Source organism: Anoplopoma fimbria, chromosome 23 (assembly GCF_027596085.1).
Source record: "Anoplopoma fimbria isolate UVic2021 breed Golden Eagle Sablefish chromosome 23, Afim_UVic_2022, whole genome shotgun sequence".
In the NCBI taxonomy this organism is placed as follows: domain Eukaryota; kingdom Metazoa; phylum Chordata; class Actinopteri; order Perciformes; family Anoplopomatidae; genus Anoplopoma; species Anoplopoma fimbria.
Window position 1 is genome coordinate 11,360,787 of NC_072471.1, and position 20,971 is coordinate 11,381,757.

General features: G+C 39.6%; 2 protein-coding genes across 6 annotated transcripts; one reads left to right on the forward strand and one right to left on the reverse strand.

Moving 5' to 3' along the window:
* Window positions 1-70: 70 nt before the first annotated feature.
* pphln1 (periphilin 1) lies at window positions 71-17,248 on the reverse strand. Of its 5 annotated transcripts, none has more exons than XM_054624898.1 (11): window positions 17,175-17,220; window positions 16,521-16,538; window positions 16,020-16,084; window positions 15,395-15,610; window positions 14,527-14,588; window positions 12,420-12,536; window positions 11,947-12,125; window positions 11,625-11,702; window positions 9,494-9,549; window positions 5,604-5,744; window positions 71-1,057 (listed from the first exon to the last, which is right to left on the reverse strand). In XM_054624898.1, coding segments are annotated over exons 2-11 (1,188 nt in total). In that variant the 5' UTR covers window positions 16,522-16,538; window positions 17,175-17,220; the 3' UTR covers window positions 71-784. The 5 variants fall into 5 exon arrangements, with proteins under 5 accessions (XP_054480873.1, XP_054480871.1, XP_054480872.1 ...); XM_054624896.1 differs by having other exon boundaries at window positions 72-1,057; window positions 16,521-16,576; window positions 17,175-17,248; XM_054624897.1 differs by having other exon boundaries at window positions 72-1,057; window positions 16,521-16,576; window positions 17,130-17,222.
* A 31-nt stretch (window positions 17,249-17,279) lies between these two features.
* Window positions 17,280-19,597, forward strand: zcrb1 (zinc finger CCHC-type and RNA binding motif 1). The gene is made up of 8 exons (XM_054624902.1): window positions 17,280-17,386; window positions 17,522-17,624; window positions 17,773-17,801; window positions 18,225-18,336; window positions 18,454-18,561; window positions 18,715-18,824; window positions 18,910-18,985; window positions 19,210-19,597. The coding sequence occupies exons 2-8, from the start codon at window positions 17,541-17,543 to the stop codon at window positions 19,357-19,359; spliced, it is 669 nt and encodes a 222-aa protein (XP_054480877.1). The 5' UTR covers window positions 17,280-17,386; window positions 17,522-17,540; the 3' UTR covers window positions 19,360-19,597.
* Window positions 19,598-20,971: the final 1,374 nt, after the last annotated feature.

The window sequence follows — 20,971 nt, forward strand, 5'->3', positions numbered from 1 at the left end:
TATACCCCATGACATATAACTTGTACTTATGAGTCCTGATTTGCGTCTTGATTCAAATTTTAAATGAGTTTCTAAAATGTCTCAGATTGTCTATAATGTCAGTTGGGCATGTAACTTGTGTTATTAGACAACAATAAAACAACCTTAAACTTAACAGAAACCATGTTTACTACAACCTTCATCAAAAATAATCAAGCCTTGTGCATTTTTTTTTTTCTGGGAAGGATATTAAAGTTTGAAAAGCAAATGAGTCAACACAATAAAAAAGTAACCAAACTGGCATTTCCAGACAGTACAAATTTATACAAGAATGTAGAACTGTAAATTTAGCAGCACCAAGTCATACATTTTACTGCTACAAAATGTACATAAATGAAAATACTACAAAACAAAACATCATCTTATCTGGCTTTTCTTTTAGAAAAATGTGTTCATGCTGCAGGACTGAACGTCTATTCTCAACAACATATTTTCATCAAAATCGTTTAAATAACAAAACCCATATTAACCATTTCCATGTGATGTAAGACATTTTAAATCAACTTTTAACAATGTTTTATAATCTCAACAGAGAAAAGTAAGGTAAAGAACAGTCTGTCCCAAACTAACACTGTTCATCCCCACAAACAATGCAACGCTGCATAAATTCCATTTTGAGGTTTTCTTCAGTTTGCTGTTCTGTAGAATCCATTCCAAGTCCAGCAAAAATGTATTCGCGATATCCATCATATTCAGAAGTCAATCCTTCCACGCTTAGTCTCATGAAGAGCTGATGGCCAATGTGTCAGTAAGACGAGCTGTGATTGGCTACTGTCTTTGAAAGTTTATGACCCGTCAGGGCTGTTGATGGGGTGGTTGAGTCACAGACAGAAGGTTCTGGCTGCCGGACCACCTCGTCCAGCTCGTTGATGAAGTGTTTGAGGTCCTCAAGGCAACGTTCGCGGATCTCCCCGAGGTTCTCCCTGAGGGGAACCTGCAGCTGCTTCTCCAGGTTGGGGTCTTTAGCCACCAGCATCTTTACCACCATGCCAAATGTCTCACAGTCTTGCCGGTACACCTGGAAGTGGAAAGGAATACGAGTTTAAAAAAACCCCCAAAAACGAGTATACAGGGTTTGAGACACACAGTAAACACATTTAAATCCATTTGTATGCAGATTTTAAGACTTTAAAGTGTCAACAGGCAGAGGTAAAAACCTATATGAGAAAAGCTCTTAAATGAGGAGATGAAAAGTTGTTTCCTTCCTGCTTAACCTGGCGCCTAGGTGTAAATATTCCAGTGTAAATGAGCCTGAGCTGATCATTGTGGTGTCAACACACGTCACGTAGTGTCAAAAGATAAACACTTCTCTTCTCAAGTTTAATAAGGGCCCTTTATATAGGACACGGTGGCACAAGTAGCAATAAAACCCCACTTTAGTGGTGTCTCACAGGCTTATGACAGGTGTGAGAAGGACAATAAGGAAGAGGTGCTGGAATCTTGTTTGGGAGCTGCCATTTCACACAGACTCTCAAATGTCTCATAAAACAAAAGAGGGAGCCCTCGGCTTCCACATCAAGAGGATTGATTTGCAAAATACTTGTTTCCAACTCATGATCCCTCAAATGAGCTGACAATGAAATTCCAGAGGGGAAAATATCAGTCAACTAAAACTGATGGTAATATTTTGTATTGTCAGTTTCCATTAAAATCCTTTGTGGAATCTCTCTCCCTCGTTTCCTGTTGTCCCTTAACTATTGCTAAAAAAAATACATACATACAATTTCCTAACAATACACAAATAAATTACACATCACATGAGGAGCTTTTCCTCATTGGACAGATGCTCTGTTTCCCTACAAAAATGGCAAAGTTCACACTGACCGACCTCAGAAACACATCTCTATTTCTCTGTGGAATGCTGCTCTCTTTTTTTTTTTTTTTTTTTTTTTTTCTTTCCTTCTTCCATTTGTCCTTCAACTATCATGACTTATTTATTTTTCTATTCAGTCTCTCCATGCCGCGTTTCGTCTCGGTCAATTCTTTCCCCTGACTGAGTAGAGGTGAATTAACCCCCCCCGATACAACTACTTATTTATCCCTACCGCAGGCGGACACAAGGGCCCTTCCAACGGCTAGGGGCTGTGTGGGGATCTGTGTGCTTAAACATATGTCTGTGTGTGTAAAATTAGGCCAGACAGGGGTGAGTTTCAGTCATTCACCGGATACCAACAGTGGCTTCTGTGCTGCGGGGGCATTCAAACTCACTGATTTATTTATAGCTTTTCACAATGTTCCTAGAACAGAGCACGTTGAAGTAGAGGACAGATGGCAAATAAAGATCTGCTGTCAAACTGAGTTTATGTAGGCAACTTTCCAGAATCGGCATTAAATAAAAATAAAAATATGTTCACTGTATAATAACTATGGTGAACAAAAACAGTGTGAAGCTTAAAACATCTCTAAAAATCCTCATATCATCAACTATGATGAGACTTTACTGAAGATGATTTCTGCTGAAGGAATGAGGCCAGTGTCTCTCTCTTTATGCAAACGTGATGAGGGCTTTTTAATTGCTTCCCTCTTGACCTACAGCAAAAACAGTATTTTGTCCATTCTCCTTCATAGGGTGACCTGAATCTAACAACTGGATTAGTGAATTTACAGGAAATTTGGGGTTAACATTATGATTACAAAACAGTTTAAGGACACAGTCTGGGTGTTTCTATAGTGCATGTACATCCTCACGTACAATAAGTGATCAGTCAGACGTACAAATCCGTTTAAAAAGCAAACGCTTGATAGCACCCTGTCCTTTTAATTGCTTATCAACGTCCTATGGTCTCAGTCGACAGTGCGCTGACAACAACTTCTACGAATACAGTGAAAGTTGTTTCTAGATAACAATGTGCTGAAAATGTCCTTCCTGTATTTAAAAAACGCACATCCTGAGATCCCTCCCTTGTTATCCAATCAGGAAGGAAAAAAGGCCAGTACTTGACTTTGGGTGGAGTTGGTCCAGAACAGTCTCTGCTTCTAAAAACTTATTTAAACTTAAGTGTTCAATAGCCAGTTAAAGCAAGGATTAGGGGTGAGCATGTGGGCCTGCTTGGCTTCAGAAAAGAACAAGATTGAAAGAGTTGGGGCCTCAGTCCAGTTCTGCCATCTTTGTACCCAAAAGAAACCCAAAAAAGGCTTGAACAGTCTGGCTTTTTTTGTCTTGTAGCCAAATATATTTAGATTCCTCACCAAATGAAATAAAACTCCCTTTGTATCACAGCCTGGCTTGTGAGGAGTAAAACATAATACCCTTTATTGCTTCTCATGCCTTGTCACTCACTATAACCAGTTAGTCTGCACTGCAGCCAAAGTCAACTTTGACAATGAGAGCGGTTTCAGGTTGAATTTCAGCGGGCCAATTTCACTTAGCTACACAAACACACAGTGAGGCAGTGGTATAATGCTGCCCAGCACGATGTCTGGCCAATGATGGAAAGTTCAGCTTGTGATCTGTGAAAAGTGTAGAGACAGTTAGTGAGCAGCTACTGGACTGGAGTGTGTTTGTGTCCTTATGTACCGAAAAGATGGCTAGACCAGATTGAGTGCAGAAAGCCAAACATCTGACCGACACTTGTCAAGTGGCTGAACACAACTGCCTACTGAAACTTTGTTGTTTCAGTCTGAAAAAGAAAATCTGAATTTAGAGCGTTTAGCTGTGTGTTCTGGACATGGTGGGAAATGAATACCAGCCAGCAGACAAGTGCTTACTGTATACGTTTTTTCCAGCGGCTCGTTGGTTTGGTCTGCCGCTTTGGCAGGTAACCAACTGTCATGTGCGGGCAATTATCCCAGGTTTTGATTAGTGTTTACAAAAAGGTTTTAAAGGGTTAAAGTGTTAACCAACAAACAAAAAGGGTTTTCAGACTGATGGATAGGAAATATTTTGGGCAAAATGTTACTAAACTACAATTTCTAACCTGGCTGGGTTTGAGAAACGAAGCTGAATTAACTCACAATCACGACCAAACAAGCCAGCCTTTCATAAACACACAGACAACCTTCATGCAAGCAGTCTGAACATCACAAAAGCCAAAGAAAGGCACAGGAGGATGAAAAATGCTGATAATCATCAGTTTTCTGACAATTCGAAAATAATCTGAAATCCTTGAAATAAAAGCTGAAACTTCATATCCCTGTGAAAATGGAATACACTGTTCCCTCTGGTTTTTCCCATTTTAATCTACTCTTTCCAGATCTTAATTTCATAACTAAATCTGAAGATTAAAGCAACGGGGCATGAGTTGGACAACCTAAAGATTATTCTTCACATGGGTCTTGGCAGTCATTTTCCAACATACATACTGTAGGAAATGACCTGAAAACATGAAATAAAGCTCACAATAGAGCTCTAGGAACGTGAGGAGACCCAGATGGTGGTAGAAAGACACAGGCTATAAAACAGGCCAGAAGCTGCAGCGTCAGCTACAGTTGTTATTACCGCCTATAGGCTCTGTGGCGCAGCTCAATGTGAGAGCGCAGTGTGAGCTCCAGGGCAGAGCTGGCTCGGGTTTAATGGTCCCAGTAAAGCAGCGGTAGCGCTCACTGGTGCAGGAATGGCGTTCATTAGATAACCGAGCAGAGCTGGAACCTCGAGCCTGGGGTGGTTTTTAGCTCTGTTAAGCTCTCCGTTTATTGTATGCACAAATCTTTACCATGCCTTTGCTTTACTCGTGTTTCTGCTTTCGTTTATGTGTTCCTGTACAAAGCGCATCATTCTAGTGTTTCCAAACCTCTGTGTGCGGCCGTTTGTAAAGATGACTTAAACACAGAGGGAGAGTTGTGATGTTGGAGCCATGTGGGATATTAAGCTAGTGGAGGGTCTAACGAGCAATTGTTGCAGTTATGCCAGTTAGGATGGAAGATTAACAATAGCCAGGAGGATAATGGTGATACATTTGGCAACCAGCTACTTTGGCAGATAATTAACCATCATTCTGCTCTAAAACTGATGTGTGACTGTCAAGTGGCTGGTGGAGTTTAGGATGTGACTGGTGGACAGAAAAGTTAATTTCCTGCATTGTTAGGCACGTAATAGCTGGCTGTTCCAGTAATGCCTATCCAGTAAAATAATCCAGGTGCGAGTCAGAGAATTGAAGGCCACCATATGTATCGGTTTGTTTGCCAAGCACAGTAGGGTAAGTATCATGTGTGCACCAAGATGACATTTATAGAAAAGTCTTGCAAATTAAAAACTTGTAATGAGAGGATTGGTAATGCAGCAGTTTTCCAAAAAGGGCAACTGAGAGCAACTGGCACAAAATGTTATATATTTTTTTCCTTTACAAATGCAACATGAATACCAATTAACACTCGTCCAAAACAGTGATGTATCATTTTAACTCATGTTGAGACTACAGAGAAGCCTTAAGACAAGTTATGTTGGCCGCAAAATGTGTGAAAAACATTTGCAGCGCTTTCGATGAAGCACTGTTACAATGGGGTGTCACAAAAAGGCTCATTTGAATAGACAACGTGTTATTTTAACACTGATCTACTTGTCGACTAATTTTAAACTTCATCCAGTTCAAAGATCAGCTGAATGTAAATCGGAGTTGGACGCGTACCTTCTCTATCTCCTGGGCTTTGGCCGCGATGGCCGCGGCTCGTCGCTCTTGAAAGTTGTCTGTAGTGGACTTTTGGCTCTCCTCCACGACTGGAGCCACCAGAGGCTCCTCTTTTTCTCCTTCTGGAGGATGGTTCTCCTCCTAAAAAAACAAGAGTAAGGGGAGGGAACGGTGTGAGTCGCTGCTCAAAGGAGGATGCAGAAAAGTGAGCAAAATGTCACAGCATGAGAGAAATTAAGTTTTTAAAATCATGAAATGTATGTCCGAGATAACAACAGAAGTGATGATTATAAAAAACATAGATAAACTTTAAAAAAAAGCTTACTGCTTACTACTACTACTACTACTACTAAGTTGACAGAACTGATGCTAGCAATTACACGATACAGATAATGGGAAAGAATGTGGAAGGACCTCGGTCAGCGACTTACAGCCTGCGCATTACTATGACCTGACCTACTGACTGTTTAACTTTACTGGAAAGATGTGGTTGGTGAGGCGTACTAAAGGATGAAGCTCAGCTCCTAAAGCTGGAAAGCCAGAATGTATAAGTGTTACATATACAACAAGTCAAAGAATAGGGGATCCATGGGAATTACAGCAATAAGAAGCTGCAGCTCATATGCCAAATTCATCACGACAGATGTGGATCTTCGTATCGTCGATGTTATCATTACTTTGCACATTATGACTTAAACCTCCTGGCTTAGCATTGCACTTATTTTTCAATGTAAATTGCAGAATCTGATACTTGAGCTGTTTTTATATCTTACAAGGAAATCTGGAAAGGCAAGCCATGATGAGCCACCTAATGGATAGATTGGAAACTCTAGTGCCCATAAGCATTACTGTTAAGGCCAAAAGAAAGCGCAAAGGGGAGAAATGAGGCCAACTTGGATGGCCGCTCAATTTCTTTTGCTCATTTCCTGATACTATAAGAGTTTGAAGGCCAGGGAGATGAACTGCCCAGCCATGACTAAAGTCCACTCATACATTATGGGAAACAGGCCACGGACTAAGTCATAATATGAAATCTCCTGATGAATGAGTAAAGAAGTCACAGGGGATGGTACGTCACAAAGACGAGTGTGGTCTAAAATAAAAAAAAGGGACAACTCGTAAAGCATCATCAAATTAATCCTCCGTCCATTTCGCTCCCTGAAGCTATGCTCAGGAGGAGTCCAGTGTGTATGCTTGTGCATGCATGTTTCTCGGTGTTCAGCCTCCTTAGCCTCATTGGAAAAAAATATTTCACTTCCAACTCGCTGGGCACGACCCAATCTGGAAGGGATGTTAGAAAGCTTGGTAGATATATTTAAAACTTGACTTAAATGGAATTTCATCAGCCGGGAGGTATGGGTAATCTCTTTTTAATGTGATACTAAAAATGAATTTAATAAAAAAAGGTTATAAGACCTAAAGAGCTTGCTTGGTCTGGTGAACCATGAATTGACCTTTCCAAGTTATTACTGCTGTAGATTCTGAATTAGTTTGTTTTTACAAATGATCATTGTTGTTTGTTGGTGTATCTTTATTTTTAACCTGCCGTGCACATTCGTGGAAAGACGAAAGTTTTAGAGTCACAGCCTCAGGATCAAATCCCAAGAGCTTTTTTAAGGCTCATCATCTCGCACTGATGTTCAAACTAGAATTACTGCCTTGCGGTTGTTTGCCTCAGCTAAACCAATAAAGTTGCAGTTTGCATCCACGTCTATCCAAAATGTCATTACTTCATCGTGTTATCCTATTAGACATCTGTGTGAAATTGTCATAATCAGCATATCAATTCTGGAGTTTTGGCCAAGAACTTGTCCAAGACCTAGTCAGTCAAACCTCAAGTGCAAGTGGACATTGGGCCAAATTTGAGCAAATTCGCTCAAGGCGTTCCCCTGATGGCACGTTTGGACGGCCAACCTCTGGCCAACATACATACAAACAGAGACAACAAAATAGTAGAGAAACCGCACCAACCGACCACGACAACAAATAAATATTTCTGAGCTTGTTGACCATCTTGCCATAATCATATGCCCATACCTTAATGGAAAAATGAATATCTGGACCAAATTTAATAGCAATTATACAACAGTTGTTGAGACTTTTCACTTTGAAAAATGAATGTAAATGTTATTGTGGAGCTATAGGAAAAGTGTGTGTGATCCTCTGACTACTTGTGTTCTTTGCCCTGTTCCTATCACAAAATCAATTAACTTGGTTGGTAAAAAGTTATCCTTCTGTAACTTCATGGACTCGATGCCTTGCGTAGGGATGAAACCTTCTGGCGACCTTTTTCCGTTACAGGTTATTCTCTCCACCCACTAGTGCTTTTCAGACCCCCTCCTCTGTCTGTGATGGCTCCAGAGAGCCTGCCTGTGTGTTTGTTGAATCCCCACAGCAGGCAGTTGCCAGGGCCTTAAGTGCAAGCTTTACTGGGGGCACAGGCCTTTCATCTTGGCCAAGGTTACGGGTTTGTGCCCCCAGAGCAGCAAAAAAACAATGCACCACAGGCTAGATCAAACAGAATAAAAGCAGCAGTGTGTATCAAAGTGTGTGGAAGGGTGGGGCTCTTAGTAAAAACTTTCATCACAGCAGTTGATTGGGTATGGGTGGGTGGTTCTACCAAAAATGCACATAAAGAGAGGAAAGGACTACGCTTCTGTTTTGTATCTTGTAATTTCTAGAGCATAAAGAAAGTGCATGGATTCATAAAGATATCAAAGTGCCCACTATGCCACTCAAAAGTAGGATTCTGTGAAACTATAAGAAATATGGCAACACTACAGTTACCTCCAGTCTGTTCTGAAAACGATCTAAGGGCTGCTAATGAGATAAATAAGCTTTCTTGGACATTAAAGCAGCATTTAAAGTTAAAGTTTCATAGATTTTTTTGATCAAAGTGAATTTGACACATTATGAAATTGTTACACTTTTTGGCATTAAATGAAATTATCAGTTTAAAGTTATCAAACTGGCTGGCAAACTGCTTGTCTTCATTTTATCCAACCAATCAAAATGATTCATCCAATATGACTTGAATGTGGCATAAGTAACATTGGTTTTCATGAGACGCCTGCATTACACATCAATATCCACTGACCTGCTTCATCTACCAGACTGACACAGCTACCAAACAAAGTCAGCCAAACCCTTCAACAGAAAAAAAAAAAAAGGAAATGATTGTTCATTGTAAACGGTGTAAACACACCCCAATGAGTTCCACAGGGAGGCTAGTCAGGGACTAAGATCCTATGATAAAACTGGGACTTTGGCTACTGAGTTAGCCTCATCACTTCTGGGTGGCCGCAGCCAGACACATTGCAACTAATCACATCTGATTCTATTTACACTCCTCTGCATAGTTGGAGATGGATGATATCAGCAAAACAAGTTATTAGTTGCAAAACAGGCGGGAGGGATCTACATTCAATACCGACTCAGAACAGTAAAAGTAATTTTTTTTTAAACAAGAGCACTTTGAGGAAGCACGGCTCATGTTTTCATGGACATTTGAGCCCTTTTCCCTCCATTGCTACAAGTTCTTGTGATTGAAGTCTGCTTACAGCACAGGTAAACAAAGCATAGGCCTGATGGCTTTTATGCTCTGCGTGAGGGCCACTTTAAAACCCATTAACATACTTCAATGGGACTAAACACTTATTAGAAGGATGGAATTTAAGAAGTTCCAGATGCATCCTGCTGTACAGTGACAAAGGCAGAGCCCACGATATATAATAAAATAAAACAGCAATTTTGGGACTAAATTTAAAATACAAGACAAAAAGCTTTTTTTCCCCCCCCCAAAAAAGGAAGGAAGGGCTTTTGTTGTGTTCTTGTTCGTTCAGATCAACTTTAAAGCACAAAAAAAAAAATCCAGTATTGCAGTTTGGTACCTTGTTTGAGGTTGCGCTGTGTGGGGAGCCTTCTCGTGACAGGCCAGGAATTTTGTCTGGAGAAATAGGAAAAAGGAGACAAAAAAATAATTTGACAAAGTGAGGCTTGAGTTAGGGGCAAAATAACACGAGAAAAAAAAGATTTGGAATGAGAAAATGATAAACTAAAAGGAAGGAGGAAAAATAGCAGAAATTCAATGGAAAATTAGTATGTCTCCAAAGTAAGGGAGTATATGATTATGGTTATCAGGGATCTGTAAAGGTGTTGATGTTTGGATCCAGGATGAGGACAGCTACCTAGGCGAGAACATCTGGAAAAATCAAGATACAGATGGATCGAAATTCCACACAACCTCCTCTCACACTTTTCTTTTGTTCCAATACCAACTTTTCCCTGACAGTCCATCCAAGGTTTTGTAACCGACCAATCAACCTATCTACCAACAAACACGATCTCTGAGCAACCCCGCTATGAAACAAAAACACCCCGATGTGGAAGCTTTGGCTTCAGGAATATCCATCAGACATCCTATACCCTTTCTCTCTTAGTGCACACACGACCTGGTGGCAACTTTATGAGGCCTGACAAAGTGGCAGACAGAGCGGGGAGGAAGGCTGGCTGCTGGACACATTACAAACCACTCTGCGTCTCTCGGGTTACCCAGACTGGGAATAGGTTAAGTTTAACGAGTGTAACCTTTGTATGTTTCTGAAACAAATCCACTGCATGTAATTTCATCTCGCCCCCATTGATTTGTATTGAAAAAGAAATATCAGATGAAAGAAATAGCACGGAGAATATCCCATGTAGGAGTAGAGCTTAAATTGTATATTTCCTTAGCAAACAACATTTTAAAGTAAAACCACTGCCAAATGATCCAATCCTATACTGAACTGTACTTACAAGTCATCTCACTTTGAGAACAAGTCTCTTTATACCCTCTAGGAAGTCACAACCGTAAGGTCACTGGCTGTGTACATTACAACTAGGCCTGCTTATCTTACAGCAATCTAGCAAGAACACTCACTGCCCTAATGCTACACTATAAAACATGATTAATGATTTTATGTTCTTCTTTCAAGAGGTTGGGATCAAACATATAAAATATTTTAACACATGTAGCAACATTAATCAAATGGAAATTTTAAAAAGGAGAGAAGGCTGGCACTGCAGATGGCAGCAGACCTAAATAACACTGTGCTACTTGTGGAAACTAAGGAGGTTGAGATGTACAAAAAAAACCATGCAGAAAACGAAAGGGTTACACTAGAGGTCATGCGTTTTACAGTCCAGTTAATCAAAGCTGTATTGCTGACATGCTGAGAAATTAGTTATGTAAACTCGTCACAGTGAATATCCAATGTCAGTAACATAAATCATTGAAACAAAATAAACCCGAGATGCAAACAGCCATTAAAAGAGGCTAACTTAATTAGCATTGCAGCTGCATGTCCGAATGCCTGCATATCAGTAGTTTGAAGATGCTTTGATATGGACTGTATAATCTACCGTTCCTTCACACTATGCTGATCGAATGTGTTATTCCCAGAGCAGACAGTGTGATGCCCAATAACTCATAACTGAAGGGAGAATAATGTTGGACAGCATTAGTGTAACCTGCTCAGTTGGTCTGGATAATTACTTTTAAAACTTCAACTCCAAGCCTAGACAGCAGATCAGTGTAGGAACCATGGAAAATGTTAATGTACCTCCACAACAGATAGTAGAAACGGTTTAGGAAGGAGGGAGCCCATTACAGCAAAGTCATTACAAGGGATTAATAAGGAAACAGAATTCATGATGCAACTTATTTCAGACCAGAGTGAAACTATTTCAGTGTCAAATAGGACATCCGAGTTTATTGTGGTCAGAATTCATAAGGTCAGTTGATTTGAGGTATTATCTTATACTTTTCAATATTTTCTGTATGAAATTTGATTTCAGATCAGTTAATTCTGTCCTCCATCCTTGCATCCTTCTCATGACTTAGTGGGAGACATCTTTCGAGCATAGAAAGCCACGACATTTCCTTCTAACATTTCTCTGACATGACAAGGATGCAAGGAGATGTCTGAGGAACAACTAATCATCTTACGGTCACCCAGGTCCAAGCTTGCTCAATGTACAGACCCAAAGTTTCATGTCCAGTCTGTTGAGGAAAGAGCGCCCCCCAATGGTGCTCAGAAACCCCCTCTGGACCGTCCACATCTGAAAAGCCAGCCAGCCACATTATCAGTCATGGATAAGACAGTGAAATAAAAGAGGAAAAAAAAAAAAAGAGGTCTTGACAATGAATGTGCATTTTGGGGGGTGATTGTCCTTGATCTGTCATGACTATGAATGCTCTGCTTCGTCTTCCTAGTAATGTCATGTGCCAGGATGGACACATAGTGGGTTTTAAAGAGCTCTACACTGCATCAGGCGTGGGGGAAACTCCAAGGATTCTACATACTCTTGCCTTGCTGTGAGGGAAACGGCAGGCTCTTGGCTCTGTCTGGCGAGTAGCCTCTGCTGCTGACGCTGGAGCCGGAGCGGCTGTGGGGGGAACGGGCCACCTCGCGGCGCACGGGAGAGCGCTCTCTGATTGGAGGGAACGGGGCCGCCTTTCTCCTGTAGTGGTCTCTGTCCTCCCTGGAAGAAGCAGAGGGAACGTACGGGGGGGTCAAACATCATCGAGTGTTTTGGTGATTGACATATTAACCCATGTTCCCCATCTGACAAAACTATCGAGTCCTGAACCCTTTCTTCTTTCGTGCCAACATAGCTCAACACTGCCATCTAGCATTGAGGCAGAACATGTGCAGGTTTGTACTCTGATGCCATGTGTTTTTTTTTTTTACTAATTCTACACTTCCTCTCTGACTGCAGCATTAATGGCTGCAATCATTAAGCCGTTCACAACTGGGCAATGCTTTCACATCGTACCCTCTGTCCAGGTTGAGGATGGCTTGCACTAGTGTGTCTTCCCCGCTCTCTGGGAGTGACCGGGCCGCTGGGTAGATGCCCTGGTTTCGCACGCCGTGAGGAGGTGGTGCACGGGCGCTGAGGGAATAAATACACACAAATGTTGTGATCAGTTGCGGATCCATACTGTGAAACATGGCAACTGATACCATTTGGTCAATATGTATTTCACTTTTTTTTTAAACAACCTTAGAATACTTATGCCGTCAGGATTATGTATTCAGGGTATGGGTTGCATTACTGGGATGTGAACCCTTATTCTTGGTGACAATTTATGAGCATGTTCTTTCGCCAGCAAAAAATAAATAAAAAAATCTTGAGTAAAGTACCTCACACTAGCCAAGTATGGGTATGACTTTACACATAGGCGGTGGAACTCATCCAATAGCCAGATGATATCTAATAATGCAGACAAAACCACTTCAGTCGCTTCAGCTCTCTGTCAGGATCCTAACATGACTTCAAACATTTATCGCCTGGCTTAGATATAGAGGATCTTCTTCTGAAATATCATTAATGCATGAGAAAAAAAAAAAGAAAGATCAAAAAGAAAGGTGACACTATTTGTGATTGCAAACGGAGCAACAGATCTTCCAGAGGTTCTAAATATTCATGAGAAGCTCGAGGGTTTAAAATTATAGCGTATATCAATGTTTAATGTGTGTGCTGGTGGTCACATGGTGCATTTAGTTTATGCTACACAATAAAAAAAAAAAATCCTGAATGGAAAAACAAACATGTACATGCATTGAGCAAAACAGACCTTTTACTACTCGCTGTATGCCTTGTAGCTTCTAGCGCCCCTTTTGCTAACTCTCTCCACCATGTCTCATTCTCAAGTGACCTCTGACCTTTCCCCACACCAAACCCAACAATCAACAGGCCACAACTGACATCAGTGCCATTTTACAACTCTAAATGTTTGTTTGGAGTGAAAGTCTTCATTTACCGGTGTGCCTGATAAGTGGTAAAAAAAGATTTTCAGTCCCGTTCTTCAACTGTATACAACAATGCATGTTTAAGATTGGCCCCCAACCAACTCTCAGTGTTGATACGACTGAGGGGCTTTTAGATGGAATAACTGAACCCGTCACTCGACACTGGACTTCATAAAAAGACCGCAGAGCATCTAGTATCCTGGTAGGTTGTGTTATTTTATTTCACCCCTTTGTTGTTTTATATGGGAATTTCAATCGGCCGTTAAATATTAAACGCATATATAAAATGTTTTGGCATCGTCAAACAGCACAGGTGCGATGTGAAAACCTAATCTACGTTCTCAATTACTAAGAAGGATGACTGTTTCCCACCATGCAAATGCAACAGTTGGAATGTTTTACTGTACTTCAGCACACCTTTAAAAAATTAAAAAATTAAAATAAAAACACATTTAAAAAAGGATGCTATTCTTCTAAATAAAATCAATGGCTTAATGATTCAGTTGTAATACTGAAAACAAATCAAAATACAAAGGGCATCAGAATTATTGATTTTTTTTACTTTGGTAAAGCCTTTCATTCACAATGGCCAGTTTTTTTCTTAATATTTCTTACATTTATGTATTTTTATGCCTAGCCAACACTGTTTTATATAGTGTTAAACTGCAATTCTTAGATGACAACAGCATTACAAGCAGGTACAACTACGACTTAAATCAGTAGCCTGGATATTTGGAATCCACTCCGCAGCCTAACTAGAGACACTGTTCCTCTACAATAGGTAAGCAGAGGTGGGTCTAACCTTTACAATTGTGGAGCAAGGTCAGCACCTAGACCTCCAGAAATGTGAATAGGGTGAGACAGGCCAATACGGGCCGGGGCAGACCTTGATTTATAATTGCTGCTATTTAAGCAAACATTTCAAACACATACTGAAAATAGAGGCCTGCTACTGCAGACACCCCCTTCTTAACCCAATTAAAAAAGGAGTATGTAGAAAAAGCATGTAGAAAAAGCCCCTGATATCCCTAATGATAACATCCAATTCTAATGAGTGATTTTAATGTTGTGAAAAAAGGTTTGCTAGGTAAGTTTGGTATTTTTTGGAAGAAATATTAGCTGCAGTTTACCCAAACTCCAAAGGCCGTCCTGTGTGTGGGTCTTCCCTGGGCCCTCTGTAAGGGTAGTCCTCCTACACAATAAAGAAAATATAAATCAAATGATTTCATCATGACCAAAAATACAGGTCTTCTGGAACTTAGTTGTAAGTAATCAGTCTGAAACTACTAACAATGATGCAAGTTTTGATTTTAAAATGTTTGTCCGACTTCCAAACATCTAAACTTGCACCTGTACAGCTCGTGTAATAGTACTTCATGGATTCATAACCATCAAACTGATAAATATGGTAAATATGGATGCAAACACATCCTTTTTAGTAAAAATTTGAATGTGTCTCAAGAAAATATCACCATGTTAGTTAATCAGCGATAAAGATTAACAAAAAATGACTGCAATAAGGGAAGGCTTGAAAATATTTCAACTAGAACCTTCAACTATAGCGCCCTCAGCTGGCCAGTTATGAGTGTAAATATCAACCAACAATATTAACATGATATGCAGTTGTAATATGTCTGCAGTGTGTTCAAGACCCTTGGAAAAATGTATGTACAGTTGGTCACTGATGCATGTAGTAGTATTTAATAGTATTGTAAATATAAGCATATATGATAAACAGGGAGCACAATGACCCCAAAAAGTACTTACATCTGTGCGGTGAGTTTTTTTATCAATGAAACTCAATGTAAAAAAGTGGCAGCTGCTAATTTTTCTGACATTCAAAGCCTAACTTTTTGGCCTATGTATAATTCTAAAATAATTTTGGTGTGATTAAAACATTTGTTTTTAAATGTGCTCTAGAAATAAACTAAACTTAAAACAAGCAGTCTTTGGAAGTTCCTTACAACAACGTTAACGGCATAACATTAATGTTCTCACCCTCCTTGAAGGTGGAACAGCTCTGCGTTCAGCAGAGAAATGAAGGTTGTCCCCATGGTAGCCCCTCTGATCTTCATGATAATTTCGTGGGCCTCCTCCATTTGGAAAAAAACGTGGACCTCCTTCGTATTCGTACCCGCCGCGGCCATAATCGTCCTCCGGCCTGCCAAAGGGGCCCCTCCTCTCCGCTGCCCCAGCTGCCCGTGGGTAAGGACCCTACCAGGATGGGTACATTTAATGATTTGATCAAGTTGTTTTTCTAAAACTGTTGCGGTGATCTTATTTTGTACATTTTTACATGAATGTGCCTGTCTGCTAAAATACCACATAACCTAGCCTAGGACTTCTTCACCTGATGTGAAAATAAATCTCTAAAGAGATTATTCATAATTAAATAATCTGTGTAAAGCCTTGGTATACAGGTTTGTTTGTTGTCTGACCACATCAGGAAAAATGACATATATTCATAGCCGTTAGCGTAGTAATATGCAATTAAAAGAAGTGTTGTAGTGGTTAGCCATATTTGAGCCCTCCTTCACAAAACAATTTAGACAGGCTGCTTGTATGACAATAAGTCTACATACTTGTTTATTTTTTTATGTGCAGTCATTATGCACAAACTCACCGGTCTCTCTGCCATAAAGCGATCATCATACACATCTCGTATACTTCTTTCTCTCCTGTACGTCACTGCAAAAGGCAGAGAGAGAGAGATTCTGTTTGTTTGTACATGCAACCGTGCAAGTGATGTTCCACAAAATAAATAATGCAAATTAGTTTCTGTATTTATTGACAATATGTTTGTTAATGTCAACTTCTTGAGACAGCATTACTCCAGTAAAATAAATGATCACTAAATATGCAAAAACATAGAATGATAGTTAATATCTAATCTGATGACAAACAGGGGACTGGACAGGTCTTTCCTCAAAGCATTTTGGTGTTGGCCTCAGTAAACAATAAACATTATAGAAATGCTCTGATTATGTCCAAATTCTTGCATGTGCTATTATTTTGTTAGATCTCTTTAGGGAGTGGTGGCATTTCTCGTGCTGTCGTTCTAGTGTAGAACAAAACAGTGTTAAATGAATGTTCTGTAAAGTAAAAAGGTTGATCACCAACTTACTTTTGGACTCAAGGACCTCTGAATCGGGGTGATGGAGAAAATACAGTCAACAAAATCTGTCAAAAGATATATATATATTTTTTTTAAAACAGTGTCAAGGCAATACACATGTAATACGTTTTCAAACAACTGTTTAGAAGACAAGCTTCATAATCAAGCCTACACATCTTTGAGCAGTTATTTTAAAACTTATTAATATTGCGGTTTTTATTATTTACACAAAAAATAAAAACAGGGAGCACTGCTTGACCAGGAGATGGGATCCAGCAGCTGAGCTGTCTTAGGTTTCTTTCAGCAGAACAGCTGACGCATCGATGGATGCACCTTTGACCAACACCACCACATTAAACATGGCACTAGCTTGATAACACCCAGCCTACAGGCTTCAAAAACACCTCAATAAGTTGTCCGATGGTGACGGTGATGGTGAATTAACTCCCAACCACTGTGGCTCCACGTAGAACGGAAAGCTAGCGGTGCTAATTAGCTAGCCTCCATGTATGCTGCAAACATCCGCACGTTTTATTTAATCTGACAGACAAAATAACGAACACATATATACGGGGAAAATATTGCATTTACTGGATCAACACGTGTTGAATGACTCACATTAAAGGGTCCTTCATTCCACGCAAATTGTGAAAACAATCTCACCTTCTGCTATCGTTTGGTTAGCCTAGCCTCTCCCGGTAGCGACATGGAGAACGTCCGTTTTTATTGGACGAGGGACGCACATACGTCATAAAGCTGCGACGCGCGGACATATCACTTGTTTCTTTTTGCGAAACGATAGCTCCATTAAAATACAGACAAATCTACTATTTTAAACACATTAAGATATTATTCAAACGCTGGAGGCTGTGTTGGTGAGTCATTTTGGTTAATGCAATTTGCTGGTTGCAATTACGTTAAATGTGTAACGAGACAGGATGCGACTAGTTATGCATTAACCTATTTTCATGATAATGTGGCTGGTTTTTGGGGTTTTTTTTGTCTCACAGTGTGTCGTATGCGTCCAGTATGAGCGGGGGTTTGGCACCAAGTAAAAGCACTGTGTATGTGTCGAACCTGCCATTCTCTCTTACCAACAATGACCTGCACAAGGTTTGTTCCTTCATCAGTCCTACAGCAGTGTTATGAAATGTTAATAATGTTTTTATATGGCAGAAACACAAGTGAGAGTCAAATTCCACTGTGGTCTCTGAATCTGGGCAACTTCTTTATTGAAACAGGTAACTTTTTCTAATTTCAGCTATTCACCAAATATGGAAAAGTTGTAAAGTAAGTAATGTCTCTCTCATAACTTATTTTGGGTTATTTCTATCTTACAGCAATATGTAAGAAGTACTACCCTGAGCCTTCCACTTAGCACTTATTGTATTCGTATTAGTTTGTTGTACTTATTGTATTCGTATTAGTTTGTTGCACTTAGTTTGTTTCTGCAATGTACTTTTGCTCTGGTTTATGCTCTTAGATGCTTGTTTAAGAAATGAGATGCACTTAGTTCTCTTGAATACCTATGTTGAATACACTTATTGTAAGTCGCTTTGGATAAAAGCGTCTACTAAATGACTGTAATGTAATGTAAGCCAAACACATAAGTGGTGAATGAATAACCCACAGCATTCAGTTAAAGGCTCTGAAGACTTGTAATAGTTGTACATGTTTTAAGATAGGTACTTATAACTGTCATGCTTCATGCAGGGTTACAATCGTTAAGGATAAAGACACTCGCCAGAGTAAAGGGGTAGCGTTTGTTCTCTTCCTGGACAGAGAATCGGCTCATAACTGTGCAAGAGCAGTGAACAATAAACAGGTGAGTCTGTCACTTTAAGACCATGAGTGTTCACATGCTGTAAGTCACTGAGCGTAAGCTGCTTGTGTTATGTTTGATATTCAACTGTCTTGAGTTTCAAATGTGTTTGTCTCCCAGTTGTTTGGCAGAACAGTGACAGCGAGCATTGCCAAAGACAATGGCCGAGCAACTGAGTTTATAAGAAGACGGAACTACACAGACAAGACCAAATGTTACGAATGTGGGGTCAGTGCATATCAAACATGTTATCCTGTGAGAGCATTATGTTTTTATTGAATTACAGTTGCAAGTATAATCTTTTTTTCTGCCTTGGAATGAAAAAAAAAGTATCCCAGAGAGTTGTCTGATTTTGTGTGTGTTTTAAATAAAACATGACAGGATACAGGTCATATGAGCTACGCATGCCCCAAAAACATTCTCGGAGAGAGGGAACCTCCAAAGAAGAAAGAAAAGAAAAAAAAGATAAAGGCTGAAGAACATGAGCACGTGTAAGTCTTTAATAACTGATAGTGTGAGATTCTGTGTATGAGTAGTGCTGTTTGTCTCATTCCTACCTCTTTTCCCTTTTTACAGTGAAGAGGAAGAAGAAAGTGAAGAAGAGGGAGAGGACCCAACCTTAGATAGTCTGAGTCAAGCCATAGCTTTTCAGGTAAGTGTGCAGATATAGAAATCCAAAATAGATGTCTCTAATGCAACATACTCACTTCCACATATTACATGCAATACTATAACTTTGATGATTTTCTTACGGCATACTATACAATGACATTGTTATAGCACATTGTACTTTGATATTTTACGACATACTATATTATGACTTTGATATGATCTTTTAGCAGTGTCATATTTCTTCTGTCTTTTGTGTCCCTGCAGCAAGCCCGTATTGAGGAAGAGGAGACACAGAGGAAGCAGACACGTCTGTCTCAAGAGGAAGGTGCTCACGCATCAACATCCTCAGACTCTAAGAAACCAAGGATCAAAAAGAGTACATACTTCAGTGACGAGGAGGAGCTTAGTGACTAAACTTAATAATAATCCGCAGTTTGGACATAAATTGTATGTCAAATATTGCTTTATTTTTGTAAATTGTATTGTGTTATAGTTGGGATACTTCCATTTATACTGATAAAAAAATGTTTGTTTTTTTCTTGTACATAGATCTAAGAATTTTTTTTTCTGCTCCAGAAATACTGTAATTACTCTTAAATTGATTGAATGTGTTCGTTCTTTTTTATGTCAGTAAATAAAACCTTGTTTCATACTGCCACATACCAAAACGATTGTTGGTGGTTTAGTGTTAAATGCAGAATCAGAAAAAGAATGCGGAAAGAAATTTACTACTTTTATTAGCTCAAAGAAGAATTGTATATTGGAAACTGATGCTGCTGGAAATATCCATTTTTATTTGTCAATGATCAATTTAGTTGTTGGATTATTTATTCACATAGAACACATTTTGTCCATAAAATGTCAAAAGCGGTTTAAATAGTCTCTGGTTAAGCATAAGGTTGTGTATTTAATATGACCATTTTTCTACTTGATACATTAACAAATCAACAAGGCTTAAACGATTGGCAACCCTGTAATGACCAAGTCTGAACCTCCTGCAGACAGTGTGTGTGTGTGTGTAAATCCTAAATATTGCATCATTTGAAGCATCGTCGTCGGAACAGAATGAAGATCCAGTATGAAAAGGTATTACATTTTTTTTTTAAAAAGCAGCATGATAGATGAGAGTCACGCTAATGGTTTGCTTTGAAATGTGTTTTTTGATGCTCGCTTGCGTCAGCACGCAAACAAAGCGAGGGATTCCCCGATGTTTCATGTGCTCGCTTGTGATCTAAACTCCTGCGGCATATCTGCAGTCTGCGAGTCCAACCCAGAGATGCAGAGCTATGAGAAGATCCCCAACAGAGTGAGCTGATAAGAGGGTAACACATTGCTTTAGACGCAACATTATCTTCTATGGCTTTCGTTGCATTTAAGTGCTTTCGGAAATTAACAAGCTATTGCTCTCGTTACAATGAGTGTGGACACACAGTCTGTGACACAGGGGTAATAGCTGCAAATAAATAGACTTCTCTTTGATGCGACGACTAGTTGTCAAAGTATGCATTAAAATACACGTACAATCATTTATCTAACACATTACTGTAGGCTGTTATGCCAATCATTTATCTAACACATTACTGTAGGCTGTTATGCCAATCATTTATCTAACACATTACTGTAGGTTGTTATGCGTACAGCACGTAATCCTCATTTTAATGTTATATTCCGTGCTCTTTTTTTAGTTTTTTAACGTGTTTTTTTTTGCATTAGCCACTATATATAATCGTATCAGCAATGAATCAAACATGTGGCAAGGACTTTTAAATAAAACACAGTATGACAAGGTGTTTTTCCGGTATTTGTTCCCCGATTGACAGTGTGCAAACATGAGTACATCCGGCTAGTGAGCGTAAGAAACGCTTAATAACAGGTCAAATTTGTCAAAATAACCAATGAATAGAATATAATTCATAGTCAACACCCTCAGTTTACATAAATACGAGCTTACATCGGGTACCGGAAGGCGGCATGTATTCATCAAGAGGAATGTCAGCCTCGGAAGTAACCCAGCCTCTGATTGGCC

Bases quoted from the DNA above. Each gene is read 5' to 3' on its own strand.
- pphln1 (XM_054624898.1), bottom strand. The intron at 12,537-14,526 runs GTAAACTGCAGC...TTATTCCCTCAG, and splicing joins GGACGGCCTTTGGAGTTTGG to CGCCCGTGCACCACCTCCTC. The intron at 11,703-11,946 runs GTATGTAGAATC...CTGGCTTTTCAG, and splicing joins TCCCTCACAGCAAGGCAAGA to ATGTGGACGGTCCAGAGGGG.
- zcrb1 (XM_054624902.1), top strand. From the start codon at position 17,541: ATGAGCGGGGGTTTGGCACCAAGTAAAAGCACTGTGTATGTGTCGAAC. The intron at 17,802-18,224 runs GTAAGTAATGTC...TGCTTCATGCAG, and splicing joins AAATATGGAAAAGTTGTAAA to GGTTACAATCGTTAAGGATA. The intron at 18,562-18,714 runs GTCAGTGCATAT...AAAACATGACAG, and splicing joins CCAAATGTTACGAATGTGGG to GATACAGGTCATATGAGCTA.